The 15,830-nt window shown below is 34.5% G+C and overlaps 4 protein-coding genes across 4 annotated transcripts in view; 3 read left to right on the top strand and 1 right to left on the bottom strand.

Annotated features, from left to right (window-relative positions):
* The first annotated feature begins 4,216 nt into the window (after positions 1 to 4,216).
* LOC110379352 (uncharacterized) lies at positions 4,217 to 6,056 on the top strand. Its single transcript, XM_064038569.1, has 5 exons — positions 4,217 to 4,350; positions 4,697 to 4,876; positions 5,152 to 5,266; positions 5,682 to 5,767; positions 6,029 to 6,056. The coding sequence occupies exons 1-5, from the start codon at positions 4,291 to 4,293 to the stop codon at positions 6,038 to 6,040; spliced, it is 453 nt and encodes a 150-aa protein (XP_063894639.1). The 5' UTR covers positions 4,217 to 4,290; the 3' UTR covers positions 6,041 to 6,056.
* A 213-nt stretch (positions 6,057 to 6,269) lies between these two features.
* Positions 6,270 to 7,938, bottom strand: LOC110379347 (general odorant-binding protein 19d). Its single transcript, XM_064038571.1, has 5 exons — positions 7,786 to 7,938; positions 7,360 to 7,539; positions 7,134 to 7,248; positions 6,764 to 6,849; positions 6,270 to 6,413 (listed from the first exon to the last, which is right to left on the bottom strand). The coding sequence occupies exons 1-5, from the start codon at positions 7,849 to 7,851 to the stop codon at positions 6,396 to 6,398; spliced, it is 465 nt and encodes a 154-aa protein (XP_063894641.1). The 5' UTR covers positions 7,852 to 7,938; the 3' UTR covers positions 6,270 to 6,395.
* A 712-nt stretch (positions 7,939 to 8,650) lies between these two features.
* Positions 8,651 to 14,744, top strand: LOC110379343 (uncharacterized). The gene is made up of 8 exons (XM_064038570.1): positions 8,651 to 8,798; positions 9,167 to 9,334; positions 11,005 to 11,122; positions 11,873 to 11,958; positions 13,381 to 13,548; positions 14,133 to 14,250; positions 14,385 to 14,470; positions 14,623 to 14,744. The coding sequence occupies exons 1-8, from the start codon at positions 8,742 to 8,744 to the stop codon at positions 14,638 to 14,640; spliced, it is 819 nt and encodes a 272-aa protein (XP_063894640.1). The 5' UTR covers positions 8,651 to 8,741; the 3' UTR covers positions 14,641 to 14,744.
* A 656-nt stretch (positions 14,745 to 15,400) lies between these two features.
* The window catches only part of Spri (sprint), a 194,970-nt gene continuing 194,540 nt past the window's right edge, over positions 15,401 to 15,830 (top strand). Inside the window, exon 1 of the mRNA XM_064038564.1 lies at positions 15,401 to 15,810. The gene's annotated coding sequence lies outside the window, so the exon portion shown is untranslated. The remainder of the gene's footprint in view (positions 15,811 to 15,830) is intronic.

Genomic DNA, 15,830 nt, shown 5'->3' with positions numbered 1-15,830 from the left:
GGAGCATGCCTGCCTAGAAGTCACCTATTTACTCATGAATTGATGACTCCTAGATTGTAACCATTCGGATCTGAAGGGAAAGAAACATCGCTTTTATCCAAGTGGTCAGAAAAGACTGGGTGAATAAATACGTTAACCTTGGGCTTTGAACCTGAATCAGTTAATGCCTACTGCCTTTAGTTAGACTCATTTTGGCGTCAATTAAATTGTTTGAAGCACACTTTGAGCTATGATTACAGTATAATATTAAATCGTTATCTATCCATTTGAATTGTACCTAATAACCGTATTTTGGCATAATATTTTACACGTGCAGAATTTTCATGATGTTTTTTGTACATAGTTATCACTATGCCACAATGTTTACAATACGCCATTGCAATCTTCAAAGCATTTTTGTGTATTTTTACTTCTATGTTTGACGTGGATGCAGAAGGATAGACAACACTATTTAATTTAATTGTGTCTGTATATACCTGCGATAAATATCAATTTTCGAAAGTTTAGAGAAAACCACCACAATATTTAAATTTTTATTCGATTTCAATTCTCATTTAGTACATATTACATGAAGAGAGAGGAAAAGTTTCATTACAATCTATCTATACATATAATAAATCTGTAAAAAAACTGTGTCTGTACATTGAATATATTAAAAAAATAATAATTGGGTGGGGTTTAGAATCAGTAATGGAGCACAAATCCAAAAAAAAAACTCTGTCTGTTTGTCTGTATGTCTGTATGTCTGTATGTCTGTATGTCTGTTTGTTTGTACACGCTAATCTTCGGAACTACTGGACGGATTTCAATGATTTTTTCTTTGTTGTATCAGTATTAAGCCTGGTCAACATATAGGCTATAATTTATCTTCGAAACTTGAAGACCTGGTGGAGAACTCCAACAGACCAATAAAACTATAAGAGATACAAATATGGTGCCTTGGCAAAAATTGTTTCATTTGATGAGCATTTTCAGCTGAGATAATAAATTTTAAGATCTGGAACACCTGATGTGGAACCCCAAGAGCCCAGCTTCTCTGTACCATATACAGGTATGACGTTTTAGCAAAAGTTGTTCAATTTGATAAGCACTTTCTATTGACTAATACAAATTGAAGATCTAAAACACCTGATGTGGAACTCCAGGGGCCCAGCTAGACTATAGCATATAGAGGTATGACGTTTTAGCAAAAGTTGTTCAATCTGATAAGCATTCTCTGTTGACTTATAAAAATTGAAGATGTAAAATACCTGATGTGGAACTCCAGGAGCCCTGCTAGACTATATGAAGCATATGAAGAAATGACGTTTTAGCAAATGTGGAGCCGAAGCCAACACGCTGAAGAACTTTTGAGACAACTTTAACGAAATGGTGACACAAAACCGACGATTATCCCTTTATACACTATAGAAATGAACCCAAGGACAATCCCCGGTGGACGTCGTTAAAAAAAAGACAATCCCCGGTTCTGTGCTAAACTATTGCTAACTATGGACGAAAACTACTTGGGCTATTGTGATGGGATGTTAGTGGATGACAATGTATTAGGTACATGTAAAAACGGCAGGTGGAGACTCGCCACCTCACTTACTGGGCCCCCGGGAACCAGTCACTGAATAGCAACAAGAGGGCAACAGGGACATGAGCGGCTGAAGGGTGAGGATACCTCGGCGGACTTTAAACGCAGATTACGTGCTCCCCTGTGCTTACCATGAGGCATCTACCCTCCGAGCAGGGCTACTAATCCTGCTCTAGCGACTCCACTCTGGACGGCCAAGCCAAGCCAGAGGCGTGAGACCTACCCCCGTCATGGTTCACTCCGACCGGCCGGAGATGGGGGACAGTATACACTCCCTGGAGAACTCAGTATATATAGCCCCGCGGGGTCGCTACTCCCCGTCATCAGCCTCAGATGTCCTGCGGTGCCTATATCTCATTATTATTGTCGTTATTTTCTCAAGAGCCTTTGTCCCAATTATGTTAGGGTCGACATCCAGTCACGATGCAACTGAGTACCAGTGTTTTACAAGGAGCGACTGCTCATCTGACCTCCACAACCCGGTTACCCGCTCAACCCAACACCCCTTGGTAAGACTTACTGGCTTCTGACTACCCATAACGACTGCCAAGAATGTTCAATGACAGTCGGAACGTACAGTTTAACATCCCCTCCAAATAACGGTCATTGGTATCCAAAATATACGTAGAAAGTACATACGAACTTAGAAAAGTTGCATTGGCAGGCACTTGCCAGACCTGGAATCAAAGACGCACGCTCATACATGAGAGATTGGTTCTCTACCCACTAAACCACCACGAATTCCACTAAGTCACCCCGACATTGTCATCTATTTAATGTTTTTTTACGTAATAATACGTGTAATATTTTTGCCTCACACAACTTAAATGCGGACTAATTAGAATCACTACTTTTATCCCTATGGTCACGTCTATTGCGACCAATCAGATCTTTGATTTTGCTGACCCCGTAGTCGCTGGCATAAGGGACAGGATCCGCGTACGAAGTCGCGGGCAGAAGCTAGTAACTAATATAAGGCAAGGCCCAAGCTTTAGGGCACTATATTGTCCTTTGAAAAAAATTAGGCTAGATACAGTTAGGCCTATGAAAGTGAAGAAGATTTAAGTACCTACTCTTGAGAACTGAGTTTGGCACAGTCACTGTAGCTCGTATTAACTCTTTTCTACGTAGATGATGGCTCAGTGGGAACGACAATACACAACCATGTGACAATGTGCTATGACATATTTCTATCGTATAAGCCACCTATGATTTGCGTTTCGTTATTTACTAGGCACCTCGCTGTGTGAAATTAATAAAAATACGATTATTAGATATCCTTTCAATGTTAGGTGATTTAGAAAACCTATTGATAACGATAATAAATTGACGCCTGGTAATTGCAATCAATTACATAATAAGTTAAAGGCACTAGGAACAAATCTTTGCAGAAGTTAATGAAAATGTAGGTTAAAAACTATTTCCGTCGGATAAAGATATCAGTGTTATTAGAATGTTCACTGTCAGTTTCGTTTACTTTAGAGTAAAACAATGCTTGAGGCATCTTCCATAAACATTAGCAATTTTCGTCACTTTCGAGGACAAAGCTAATTTGATGTAAAGTGAAAAAGTGCAATTTTGGCACTGAACCTACGATGTTGCAATAGACATTACGAAGAACGATCACAATGACATTAATGGTCATGATAGTCGTTTATTGTTTTTTGAAAGAAACGAGGAAGGCATATGAATGGCACTGGAGGATTTGTAGCTATGATAGAAATGCTGATATGTGCTCTACGTACATGCTGAAGACATATTTGATATCATTTTCAAATAATTAATCCAATTATAAAAATAAATCGATATGGTCCGATAATTTAAAATACTATCAAGTCTTCCAGACCAACCACTAACTAATGAATTGATAACAGGATATCTAGTATTGTCATTGTAACTTCACATGCGTTTTAAAAAACCTTATGATGCTTAGGTATTTCCTACCAGAAAAGTGCCACTATTCACTTTCTGTCGCAAAACAATAAGGTAGAAACTCATTAAGAGATAAGTATGAATTAAATTCCTAAATACATGCTCTTATATCTCTTACTTCGAATGCTTGTAGTAGTCAAATTCTTAGTATTAAGATTCTCGGTTGCACACTTTATGTGACTAACGAACTACCTGTGGAGGCAGGAAATGAAAAACTGGGTGATGATTGTAGGAAGGATCGTACTCCTATTGATTGATGTGATTCTAGTGAGAGTTTCAAAGATTCATTTGCCCAAATGATTCATAACTTTACTCTTAATTCGTAGGCATACATCACAACTATCATTAACAACGATTACGGAATGCCGAATACTTTCCCATTTTCTTTAATTTGAGTAAAAAATGCATATAGAAATACGTCAGTTTAAAGAAATAATCCTAGTCAAAATTATGCTAGTCATTGTTATTGTAATTAATTATTATGACCATAGTTTATTTTTGGATGTGTTAATGGGAATATGTTGTTTCTAGCAATCGTTGAAACAATAGAAAATTCTTTAGTCAAGGAACTAGGTACTTAGAAAACCTCCGAAAAGACAGCTTTTTTGTTATATCTTATAGCATTGAGTAAGCCTTGGTGAGATATTATAATAATTGCCTAAAATCATCGTGATTTTGACGACAGAATTTTGATATAAAAAGGCAACTGGCTTAGGTTAAAGCATATCATTTCGGGCATTCAAAGAAACAGTAGTGCAAAGCCAAAGATTATTGCAATCATGTCGAAGTTCACTTGCATCGTCCTCTGTGTTGTGGCTGCCAGCCTCACCAAGAATACCGTAAGTACTATTAATAGTTTTCTTCTGGTTACCTACAAAGCTTATGTGGAGGCACAGTTCTTCTATGAAGAAGATTAAAATTTCTGAAACTTCAATCCTCATTGTTTCAATCCTGTGCTCTTAAAAAGAGCATTTGATCTAGAACGTGATCCTTCTCATGATAAAGATTTAAATTCTCTTTTGCCATTCTCCATCCACTTTCCTTTTTTACCGCATTATTTCAAGCCGGGTTTACCTCAGTATCTTCTTCTGGTCTTACCAGATAAAGACCATACTATATTACAACGTTACCATCCACACTGACCAATTTGAGTATTTGTTTTATAAAACTCCTTTACTATTCTAGCATGCTGCTATATCCGAAGAAGAAAAAGAGGCATTCCGTGCAGCAATGGCGCCCATATTAGCAGAATGTTCTGAAGAACATGGTGTCAGCGAGAAGGATATTGAAGCAGCGAAGGAATCTGGCAACGCTGACGATATCAAGCCCTGCTTCTTGGGATGCCTTATGAAGAAAACTGAAACGGTATGTATTGTACTTATATTGAAATTTTGTTGTGATCGCTGTGCTCACTTCATTGATACGTGTATTTAATCTTACAAAATAATAAACCCTACCAGTGTCCAATACGGATAGCATTACATAAAGCATTATATATTTACATATAGTCCTTCTAAACTCGGCTGTTCGAAATGATTCTAGAGGTAACTTGTTGAATTTTGAAAATCCCCATTGAGAACTCATTCATAATAACAACGAAATCGGGATACTCTAACTATAATTGATTTCCTTCTTATCAGCTGGATGCCAAAGGTCTGTTTGACGCAGAGAAGGGACTTAGCCAGCTCAAGCAATTCATTAAGGACGAAGAAGACTTAGCAAAATTCGAGAAGATTGGAAACATCTGCAAATCAGGTTTGTGCAACTTCTTCATTTTATTGCCACTGTTAAGTTATCCTTTTGCGGACGAGGTGGTTATGGGATTACTGGTAGTACTAATTATCAGCCATGGTGGGTATTTTTTAATGAAAACTCGTAACATTTGGGATTGCTTAAGACGATGTATTTGAATATACTCCGCAACGGTTAGTAAAAACGTTAGATCTCTGATTATAAAAAAGGAACTAGGTATTTGTTATTAAGTCCCTAACCCTAATATCCTAGTCCCTAATATCAAATTTTTTATCTTTATATTTTTCAACACACAAACTCGTTCAATATAACCTAGGTTCCTTAACATAGGTTCCTTGAGTTTCCTAACACTTAATTCCCAAAGCCTTCATTTGAACGGAATCTTAACTTTTTCATAACCCAATATCTTCAATTTCAGTGAACGAGAAGGCTGTGAGTGACGGAGAGGAAGGTTGCGAGAGGGCAAAGCTCCTGTTAGCTTGCTTCTTGGAACACAAAGCTGAGGTAAGCGTACCAACAAAAATAATTATTTTCACTTCAGTATAGGAATTATTTTGATGAAGATAAGTACATAATTATTTATTACCACTATGACAGTTTTTATGGCATAATAAGAGATTTTCAACTGGATTGTGAAGGTTTTACTACCTTAGGGCAATTGTGTACATTTTTCTATTTATGTAGCAATATAATGTATCGAGATAAAAAACCTTGAAATTAAAAAGGAAAATACTTAAATCATAATATTTTAATCCTTTTTTACAGATGCCATTTTAAGAAAATCTACCAATGAGGAGTTGATTGTGTACAACGCAAAATGCAGTCCAATGATATTTGTTTCTAATTACTTATTATGTTTATGAAATTAGCACTAGTTAATATATAAATAAAGCAATTTTCGTTAATAATAACGTATTAATTAATAATATCTCCAATCCTATTAAGCATCCAGCAATCCGATTAAGGAATTACCTACATACAAGGAGAAACAAACATAGCATTATTTTTGAATAACCATTTAATACACTCACAATAATAAATAAAACAATTTAATTTATACATTCGTGTTAGACCTTAAAATAAAACATGCCGTGTCCTTGGATCTAGAATTTTCTTTGCAGCCAGTTTGCATTTAAACATCGATACCGAACTGAAAAACAAGGAAAAAATATGGTTAATAACTTTACCTACACTTCGAAAGATGATGATGATAAAGGGAGGAGATATTGTAACAAATGGCAATATAATAAATGTCAATATTTAAACTATCCATGATTTTAGAAAGTTGTTATGTCAAAACAACGATTATTCAGACATGGTTATTTGGCAAAAGATTTATCGTTAATATAATATTATTAATATTATACGGTCTTATCTTTCTTTATGTATTTCGGATTTTCTGCAAAACTTTTTATTATCAGCCTATATGCATACACATAGCTTACAGATCTATGTATAATCTAGAATGGACGCAAACGCGTCAGAGAGGGAAGGCGTTACCTGAGAAGCGTTCTCTGTCATGCATTTGTAAGCCAGCATAGCGCGTTCGCAGCCTGCTGCTCCATCACTTACAGACTCGGAGTTAACTGTAAAGGATAAAGATAAATTATTTCTACCAACTTCAGAAGAAGATTTGAATGTAATCTAGTCTAAATCTCAAATCATCTATGGCAAAAAATCATATTTGATATATATATTTTATAAAACATTCTTTTCAGCACTTGGTGCTTAAGATTATACCAAACAATTGAATGAAGCTGTGATTTGTACCAATGTAGGTTTTAAGTCTAATCATAACTAGGCCTAAGGATTTCAGTTCTTATCATATGACCCACCCGATATGAGTGATGGAATATATTGTAGTACTTACCACCAGAGCAAGAATGGAGATAATCTTCAATTTGTTTCAACTCTTCAGGATCTTGGAACACAGATTTGGCCATTTCAAGAGCTGTCTCCTTTTGCAATAAGCCACTGTCGTCCATCTATAAAAAGCGGAAAGAAACACATTTAAAAAAAAATGTTTGTCTACTTTGCAAATACGATAAGTTTTTATGCATTATAGAATTAAGGCAAAGATATATTCTTATACTTACAATACCAATATGCTTCAACAAGCACGCTAAAAAGCAAGGGGCATTTGGTCCTGCAGGTATCTTCCTAGCCCTAAGGCTGGCGATATCGTCAGCCGTGATCATGTTACTGCCTTTGTTGCACTCCATGCCCACAGTCTCGAAGTGTGCATGGATCTGTGCCCTCTGCTCTGCTGTCATAGCCTTGAGAACAAATAGAATGGTCATCAGATTATTGGGTGTTAGTTTTGCAAATATGATGCGTGTGAATGAAATGTATGGCATTGGAAGCAAACATGGATAAGTTTTACAGACACTTAAGATCAGGAATAATTTGTGGTATAGATGCAAATAACATAATAAAACCGTTTTAGGTTTTGATTGTTTCTTATATGTGTACAATGAGTAAAACATATTTAATTGTTGGTAATAAGTAAAGCTTGTACTTACAGAAGCTAAATACGGCGTGATGGCAAAATAGAATACACAACACAGAAACACTGATGATTTAAACATTTTGATGGACGTTTATAAGGGCTCCTTAAATACTGCTACCAAATTGAAATCCAAAGACTTAATGTAATTTTTTGGACATTCCTGTATTTATATAGTAACAAGGCAGTAATGGTATATCAGTAACTATGTAATTACTTTTCGTAACATCAAATTAAGGATGTCACATGACTTAGTATTCAGACGTAGGTTTCAATGTCACAATAACACACTGACACACCCAATGTCCAAATTATGGGAAGCCAAAGTACAATGTACGTTTTGATCTTTTGTTTTGTTGCAAAGGTTATTTTTTTGGTTTTAGGATATATTTTTATTTTGAAAAATGTCTCCCATCAGTAGTAACTATAACCTAATAACCGAAGACTAGAAGTATAACCAATAGTTCGATGTTTTAACGGCAATGTTCAAGATAAACTAAAGTTTATCAATTTTGATTATTAGCCGAATAATTTCAGGCGAAATGAGCGAAATGGTTGATCCTGGGATTGCAAGAAACTGTTTCATAGATTTATTTGTATTACTTGTATTCTTTGTATGTATTGTTGTGCTTACTAAGTCTTGATACATTGTCACCGGATGAAACACATTATTTGTCAATAATTCAAATGTAGCGTCAACAAAAGTATTGTGAAATAAATAATAGCAAACAAAGCGGGTTATTCACAAAATTTTACTGCATGCAAACCAGAACTTAAATTCTTTGCAGTAAGAGTGAAATTGGCTCCTCAAATGTTTTAGTTAATATTTATAAAATGGATTACTAACTGTGGCTACATGAATGCCTTTGTAGTTACCCAGTGGTTCACAATTGCAGTTAACTCATATATAGAGGATAATTTGTTTCATTTCACACATTTGCCTAACAAATGCGAGAGATTTAGTTCGCAGCCATGTTTAATTTATTTTTTTGTGTGTTCTTGTGTGGTGTGTTATCTTTGAAAGTTCAGGTTTGTATTATTTGTTTTTGATATAAGCTACATACCTAAGTATTTGTCTAAGCTAAGTGTGTGTAAAATTCATCCCTCTATAAGAAAGTGCATAGAATTTTTTTCGAACATAATTATTATTTTCGTTTTTTTTTTCTCATAATGTCAAACGTTTCATTGCGTAGGTAAATGTCGTCATAGTGACAAGCCATTAATGTACCTACCGAAAAACTAATTGTAATGGTGACCTATCATATTTTTCTTATCCATGCCTGTTACAAAAAAAGTGAAAGCGCCCTTCAACACGTGTAACTTTGTTTTTTTTTTAAACACGGGTCAAACTTTTGTTTATTTTGTAAACTAATTACGTTTAACAATTATCATTTCAGGCATCATCCTTAGAAGACCTGAAGATGAAATATGTGGAGATGATAATAGAGTGTTCAAGTAACTACCCCATCACAGCGGGTGACATGGTTCAGCTCAAACGCAAGATCATGCCTGACAATGAGTCCATACAATGCCTGTTTGCTTGCGTCTATAAGAAAGCTGGAATGGTGAGAATCTGATAGATTCCTGTAGTTTTTGTTAATATTATTAGATGTATTTATAGTTTTTAAACTGTTCGATGCACATGCTATAGCGAAACTTGAATTATGATAAAAGTAAAATTTTAAACCATTTTTGCACGGGAATTTAAATTACCTAATAACGCACTTAACAAGGCGGATGTTAAGTCATGAATAGTAGTAGTAGCATAGTGAAAAAGAAAAGAAAATAATAAAAATAAAAACAATTAAAATAATGAAACTACTTAGTTAAAAATAAACAAGGTCAACAACCTAAAAATATTTATATAATTCAGTGTGTTATTATTTTTAACTTTAATATACTTTGTTAGCACATAATTATAAATATGTAATGAGCATTTCAGCTATACTAAAAAATATATTGGTAGGGCTTTTGTTCCAAACAAAAGTGTTGCCTAAGCCGATTGAAAGCCGTTGAAAACTGACGATGATTACTAGTGAAATTACAAGTGAAATCAAAACGTGTTTTTAAAATAAAAGCTGATTAAGCATGACATGTATCGTCTATTTTTAATATTCCTAACTACTGATAGAAAACCTGTCATTATTATCAATGAAATCGCCAATTTTCAGACAGTTCAACTCAAAGGTTAATTTGTTCAAACACTTAAGCACCTACATATTTCATAGCACGTGCTATACGTGATAAACAAGGTTTTCATTACATAAGTATATAGGCTGCTGGCTTGTAGATAACGATAAGTCTTTTCAACTGGATTCGAGAGTGAAGAAAGGGGAAAGTGCATGCGAACTGCTCATTGAACCTCTACCTAATTAGTTTCTGCTGGGCAGTAGAAGTAACGTAACCAACCCAGCAAGAATATTACTGGCGTAGGGAGTTGGTTTAATTTAAAATTTGAATTCCGAATCTAAATGATGGCTGTGGGACAATAAGGGACCTACTAGTAGTTGAGCTGTCATTTGAACATCTTTGGCTGTCGTTACGAGTAGTTAGAAGCCAGTAAATCTGACAACCAGTCTTACGGTATGGGGTTGCCCGGGTACCTAACTGGGTTGAGAAGGTCAGGTAGGCAGTCGCTCTTTATAAAAGATTGGTAGATACTCAGCTGAAGCCGACCCCATCATAGTTGGGAAAAGGCTAGGCCAATAAGTAGCTGAGGTACTTATAAATCTGTGCTAGTACTCAATGATCTCAGAACTGCAGTTTCAGTGTGTTCCCCAGCAACGTACTGTTGTGTAAAATTACGCAAGGTTGTATGATAAGTATACCAATTACACGGTCCAGTCATTGTGTACATTTTAACCTGTACAAAGGCTTCTCGACGCAACGATTACAGCTAATGGTCTTTATTCACCGGAAACCTTGTTTTTCTATGAATCCGATGATGCTAACTTTTGTAATTTTGTATGTGGGAACTTTTTTTGTTAAATCTGGATGGAGCACGAAGTGTGTTAATTAAAATTGGATTATCTGCGTGAAGTTTATGTAAATGAGGTCGCATTTTTTGTAATAACTGAAATAGATTTTAATAATTTTAAGGAATCTAACAAAGCGAAATAATCTGATACCAACCATACAGTTTACCTGCATGGACGGCAGTTACACATTAATTATGTAAAAATAGTAATGGTCCAGTTATTAAGTATCTATAAAACCTGGATTAATCAAATTACAGATGGACGAGCAGGGTTTCTTATCCGTTGAAGGCGTGAATGAAATGACGCGAAAATATTTATCTGACGATCCTGAAAAATTGAGGAAGAGTGAAGAATTTACGGATGCCTGCAAAAGCGGTAAGTAAATGCGATAATTTGGTAAAATTTTGATGTACCAAATGCACCTAGGGCAGGGGATGGATGCAAGCTGCTCTTGACCAAGATGATTGGCGTTCCTTGGGGGAGGCCTACATTCAGCAGTGTACGGCAATTGGTTGATATGATAATGATGAAATCCTAGGTCGTGCAAAGCCTGGAATATAAGTCACATACAAACAAAATTTTATCTATCTTGTTATCTATATCACTCAAAACATTCACTTAGTTTCTTGGTTGAATACATGAATAAGCGGTGTTTGAATCGAGTACTTACTTAGGTATCGATGCAATTTTCATTCGATTGCATTATGAAAATGTTCTACAAGAACAATGCATGCGTTGACGATAATGCTCCATTATGATTATCCAGCCATGAGCTATTACAGAATTGATTACTTTATTGATTTCGAAATTACTATCTTCCTATACCTAGACTTTATATGAAATTCGTATGCATAGAGTCAGAGGATGAGTACCTAAGCTGCTACCTTAGCTTATAACCATAGTCTGTTAGCACATTATGCACTGAACAACTACTACTGTCATCAAATTCTACAGCTTCATCAAAATAATGAAGTTAGTAGAAGGCAGTAGCCAGGCCTATTACCTCCATGTTAGTCACTTTTAAAGCTGGCAATTTGACAAAATTAATCTGGAAAACCCAAATAGTGAAGATTATTCTGGGCATGTTATTTAATTGTGTGACTCATATAAATGTCACGTTTTCAGTAAATGACATTCCTGTCAATGATGGGGACAAAGGCTGCGAGAGGGCTGCTCTGATCTTCAAGTGTACCGTGGAAAAGTCTCCTGATGTATGTCGACCTTTATTTTTATCTTTTTATACTTTATACAATGTCTTAACTGGGCTGGGCTATGATGAGTGGCAACTGAGTTATGATGGTTTTGTCATAGTGATTCTCAGTTTTAAAATGACATAACTACTTTTACTTAATACTATTTCAGCAGAAGACTTGTGCTGTAAATTGTTAACACAGATTTTTAAAAGATACTCGTTCTTCATTTGTTTCAGTTTGACTTCGTGTGAGCCCAAACTTGTAATCAACAAAGAAGATCTATGAAGTTACGAGTTTCAATATTTTGCTGTCGGTCTTATGGAATATTGTGGTCTACTGTTACCTGTATATACATTTTGCTTAATTGGTCTATTGTATATTCGCTTACAAATTGTACCTTATATATCATAGATATTAAACTATGTTATTTTTAAGTGGCTCATTTACTTTTCCATAAATTGGGTTGTTACTATTCATCCAAAATTATCAAAAGGTCACGAGGACATTGAAATTCATGTCACCGATAGACAATTTGATAGAACATAATGAAAAGATTAAATACTAGATACGGGACAATAAAACCTCTAAATTATAATTAAAGCTGTAATTTTAAGCAAAATATCAAAACGTGTATGTTATCGGGAATACGTAATTTCATTTAATATGTGTGTGTTTTAGAATGGTAGTATTTAAACGTCGATATGTATCCGTTTTGATTAGTATTGAACGCGGTGAGAGATCGATATGTGGAACTTTTTTATTGTGGTTTTAGCATTATGCAGCAGTGTTGCAGTTTACGTAAGTCTCCTTTTTTGTTTTATAATTAAATATTAAACTTAAATATTACTGTTATTGTAACATTTAACTTTAATTATGTCCTCTAGGCACGAACAAGGATTGTTGGATACGGGTTAAGTGTACGTTGTAAAATATAGTCAACTATCGTATTACCATAGTATTAGTTTACTCAGCTACATTTTTTCTCTTACTTACCTTATCAGTAGCTACTTCTGATTAATGAAAATTCTGGTGAACTATCATCGCTTTAGGCCTTAAGCTATCCCTATATTTTCGTAGCTATTTGTGCTTATTCCCATGTACTAGATAAGTGGTCTTAGTTTATTCAATTGTATCTTAATTGTATGTCTATTTATTTGTTAGTAAGCTCATTTAATTTTATATTATCAATTATAGCTTAAAGGTAAAAACAATAATAATTAATACTCCATTTGTTTACTTCGTCTAATTTTTTATGCTCATTCTATCCCCACTAGCCTGATAAATTCTTTTTGTAAAAGCCCTATTTACATTAAAAGAATTTGATAGGGAAAGAATGTACACATTATTTCGAAATAATACTTCTGTTCTAGCTCTAGTTTCTAACGCTTGTTTCTAAACGTACTCTTGAATAACAACGCTAAACGTTGATGTTTCTCAAAGGCCCTCACAGAAGAGGAGCTCAAGTTGCAGTTTACGAAGCTGATCATGAAGTGCAATAAGGACTCGGAGGTGGATATGCAGGAGTTGATGCAGCTGCAATCCTACGTAGTGCCTACAAAAACTGCCACGAAGTGTGTGCTCGCGTGCGCTTATAAGGCCGCTTCAGTTGTGAGCATTTTTCAAGATCCTTTAAATATTTAACTCGATAGTGAATATAAATAATTATTTACATTTCACCCTATATACTTTTTAATATCCTGTAAAAGCTGTATTCGATTTTGTAAGTCCATGTCGGCTTTTGAACAAGAAGTGGTAATAATAATATAATTGTTGATAATAGTAGACCAGATAATTTTACTACGTTTAAAAGGAAGAATTCAATATAGGATTATTATTTTATTTTAACCTGAACATAATTTTATTGGCTAATTAGCAAACTTTATGCGATTCACGAGTAAGCTTTATGCATCATATTTATACTGTAGGAAACTGTAAAATTACGTACACTTTTTTCACCAATCGTTATTATTTTACTGTTGCTGTGTGTATTTACAAATTACGTTAAAAAAAGTTTGAAACAAAGTATTCCTCTTTAAGAATATTTTTTCCATTTATTATTAAAAAGTGAATCGAATGATATTTGGAATAAAAAAATATAAAGATTGATAAACACATCGAGTATGTTTCTGCGACCATAGAGAATAAAGAAAATTATTTTTGTATTAAATGACTAAATTATTCAACAATTTCAGATGAATGCCGAAGGACTGTATGACATCGATCACGCTTACAAAGTTGCTGAAATGATGAAAAATGGCGACGAGAAACGACTGACCAATGCTAAGAAAATGGCTGATATTTGTGTCAAAGGTATGTACTGTAAGAAATGGCATTAATAATAGAAAAAGTTAAATAAACATTATTTTAATTTTTTAAATATTTTTACTATGTTAGTATTTATTTATTTCACAAAAAAGTTTTTAATGGCTATTTTGCATTTTCAGTGAATGATATTAAGGTTTCTGATGGAGAAAAGGGCTGTGACAGAGCAGCTTTGATTTTCAAATGTACGGTTGAAAACGCTCCCAAGGTTAGTCAAACATATTTAAATACATAAGAAAATATAGAAAAATGACCGATTTTTGTTTCAACATTCACACAAGTGGCTTGACCTATTTATTTTTTATTTATTTGTTAGTTGCTTTATTTCTTAGTTTTATAGTGGTTTTTCTTTTGTTACAGTTCGGGTTCAAGCTGTAAGTAATTTCAAAAGATATGGGATGTGATGCTCCACAGTGGTTAAATGTGCATATGTGTAATAATTACATATTTTTATTAAGAATTATATATAACTTTTAAGAACAGTTTTGTTTTTTCTTAACCTAAAGCATTTTTGGAAATGTCCAATTTACTCACTAAAAATAAATATTTGATAAAAAGTACGGTAGACTGCACATCAGTGGTAACTGTCATGCACTTAACCTTAACTCAATAGTAATAAGTACGATTTTCCTATAAAACTGTTACCACTGACCTGAAGTTGACTGTACCTACAGGTTATTTTATAATAGTGACATCTATTGAACAGCGCAGGAATGTAACACAGAAACTGCGCAACTCTGATTCGCTACTTACATGTTTAGCAGAACCAGAACTGACTCAAGTTCGAAATTACACCGATAGGGGGCGCTTTTATAACACCTATGGATAAAATGGAAAGATTTAAAGATTGTTTTACAATTTTATCTTTGTAATTAAACTTACAAATTATTTCCAAAATGAGCACATAATTCATCTTGGACAGTAAAGTGTAATTTTTTATTTCAGTTTCATTCTATTGACATAAAATATTTCTTGCACGAGATAACTTAACAAAAATAAAACCCTTTACTCAGAACAAAGAGTCAGGTTAGGTTTGTAGTAATCTGTCTTCATCAATAATATCCATAACCAATGAGGACGGCTTGCAACGTGTCACGCCATGACTCACACATGGGCATTTTTAAAAGCAAGTTTTTCAACACCCCTTGCGCTCGAACACGTTCAGTCTACCATGCGTGCGCGCACACATAGAAAGGTCAATAGGCAGGCAACTTCATTCAAAACTGTCTCACCGCAGCTCGAACTTCACTCGTTTCGTAAGCCAAACACCGTATGATCGGTTCTTTGATGACGTTTAACCAAACAATTGTCGGTATATTGTTTGTTTTGTCAATATTTCTGTGTGCATTGTTTGTGAACGGACCTAAACGTTGTGCAAGTGATTTGTATCGGTCTTTATCAGTGCCAATAGCTAGTGTAATTAATTTCCGTCTTATTTAATACCAATAAGTTGTTTCAAGCCAGTTTTTCTACAATTTTTGCTGTTTGTGTTATGCATTTATGTTCAAAGTGTTGTGTTCTTAGAAAAGGACTAACTTCTTATTTTTGGTGAGTATTCATAATATTTT

The sequence above is a fragment of the Helicoverpa armigera genome, chromosome 16 (assembly GCF_030705265.1).
Source record: "Helicoverpa armigera isolate CAAS_96S chromosome 16, ASM3070526v1, whole genome shotgun sequence".
Taxonomy (NCBI): Eukaryota; Metazoa; Arthropoda; class Insecta; order Lepidoptera; family Noctuidae; genus Helicoverpa; species Helicoverpa armigera.
The sequence above is the reverse complement of the archived record's forward strand: the minus strand, read 5'-3'. Positions and strand labels throughout refer to the sequence as shown.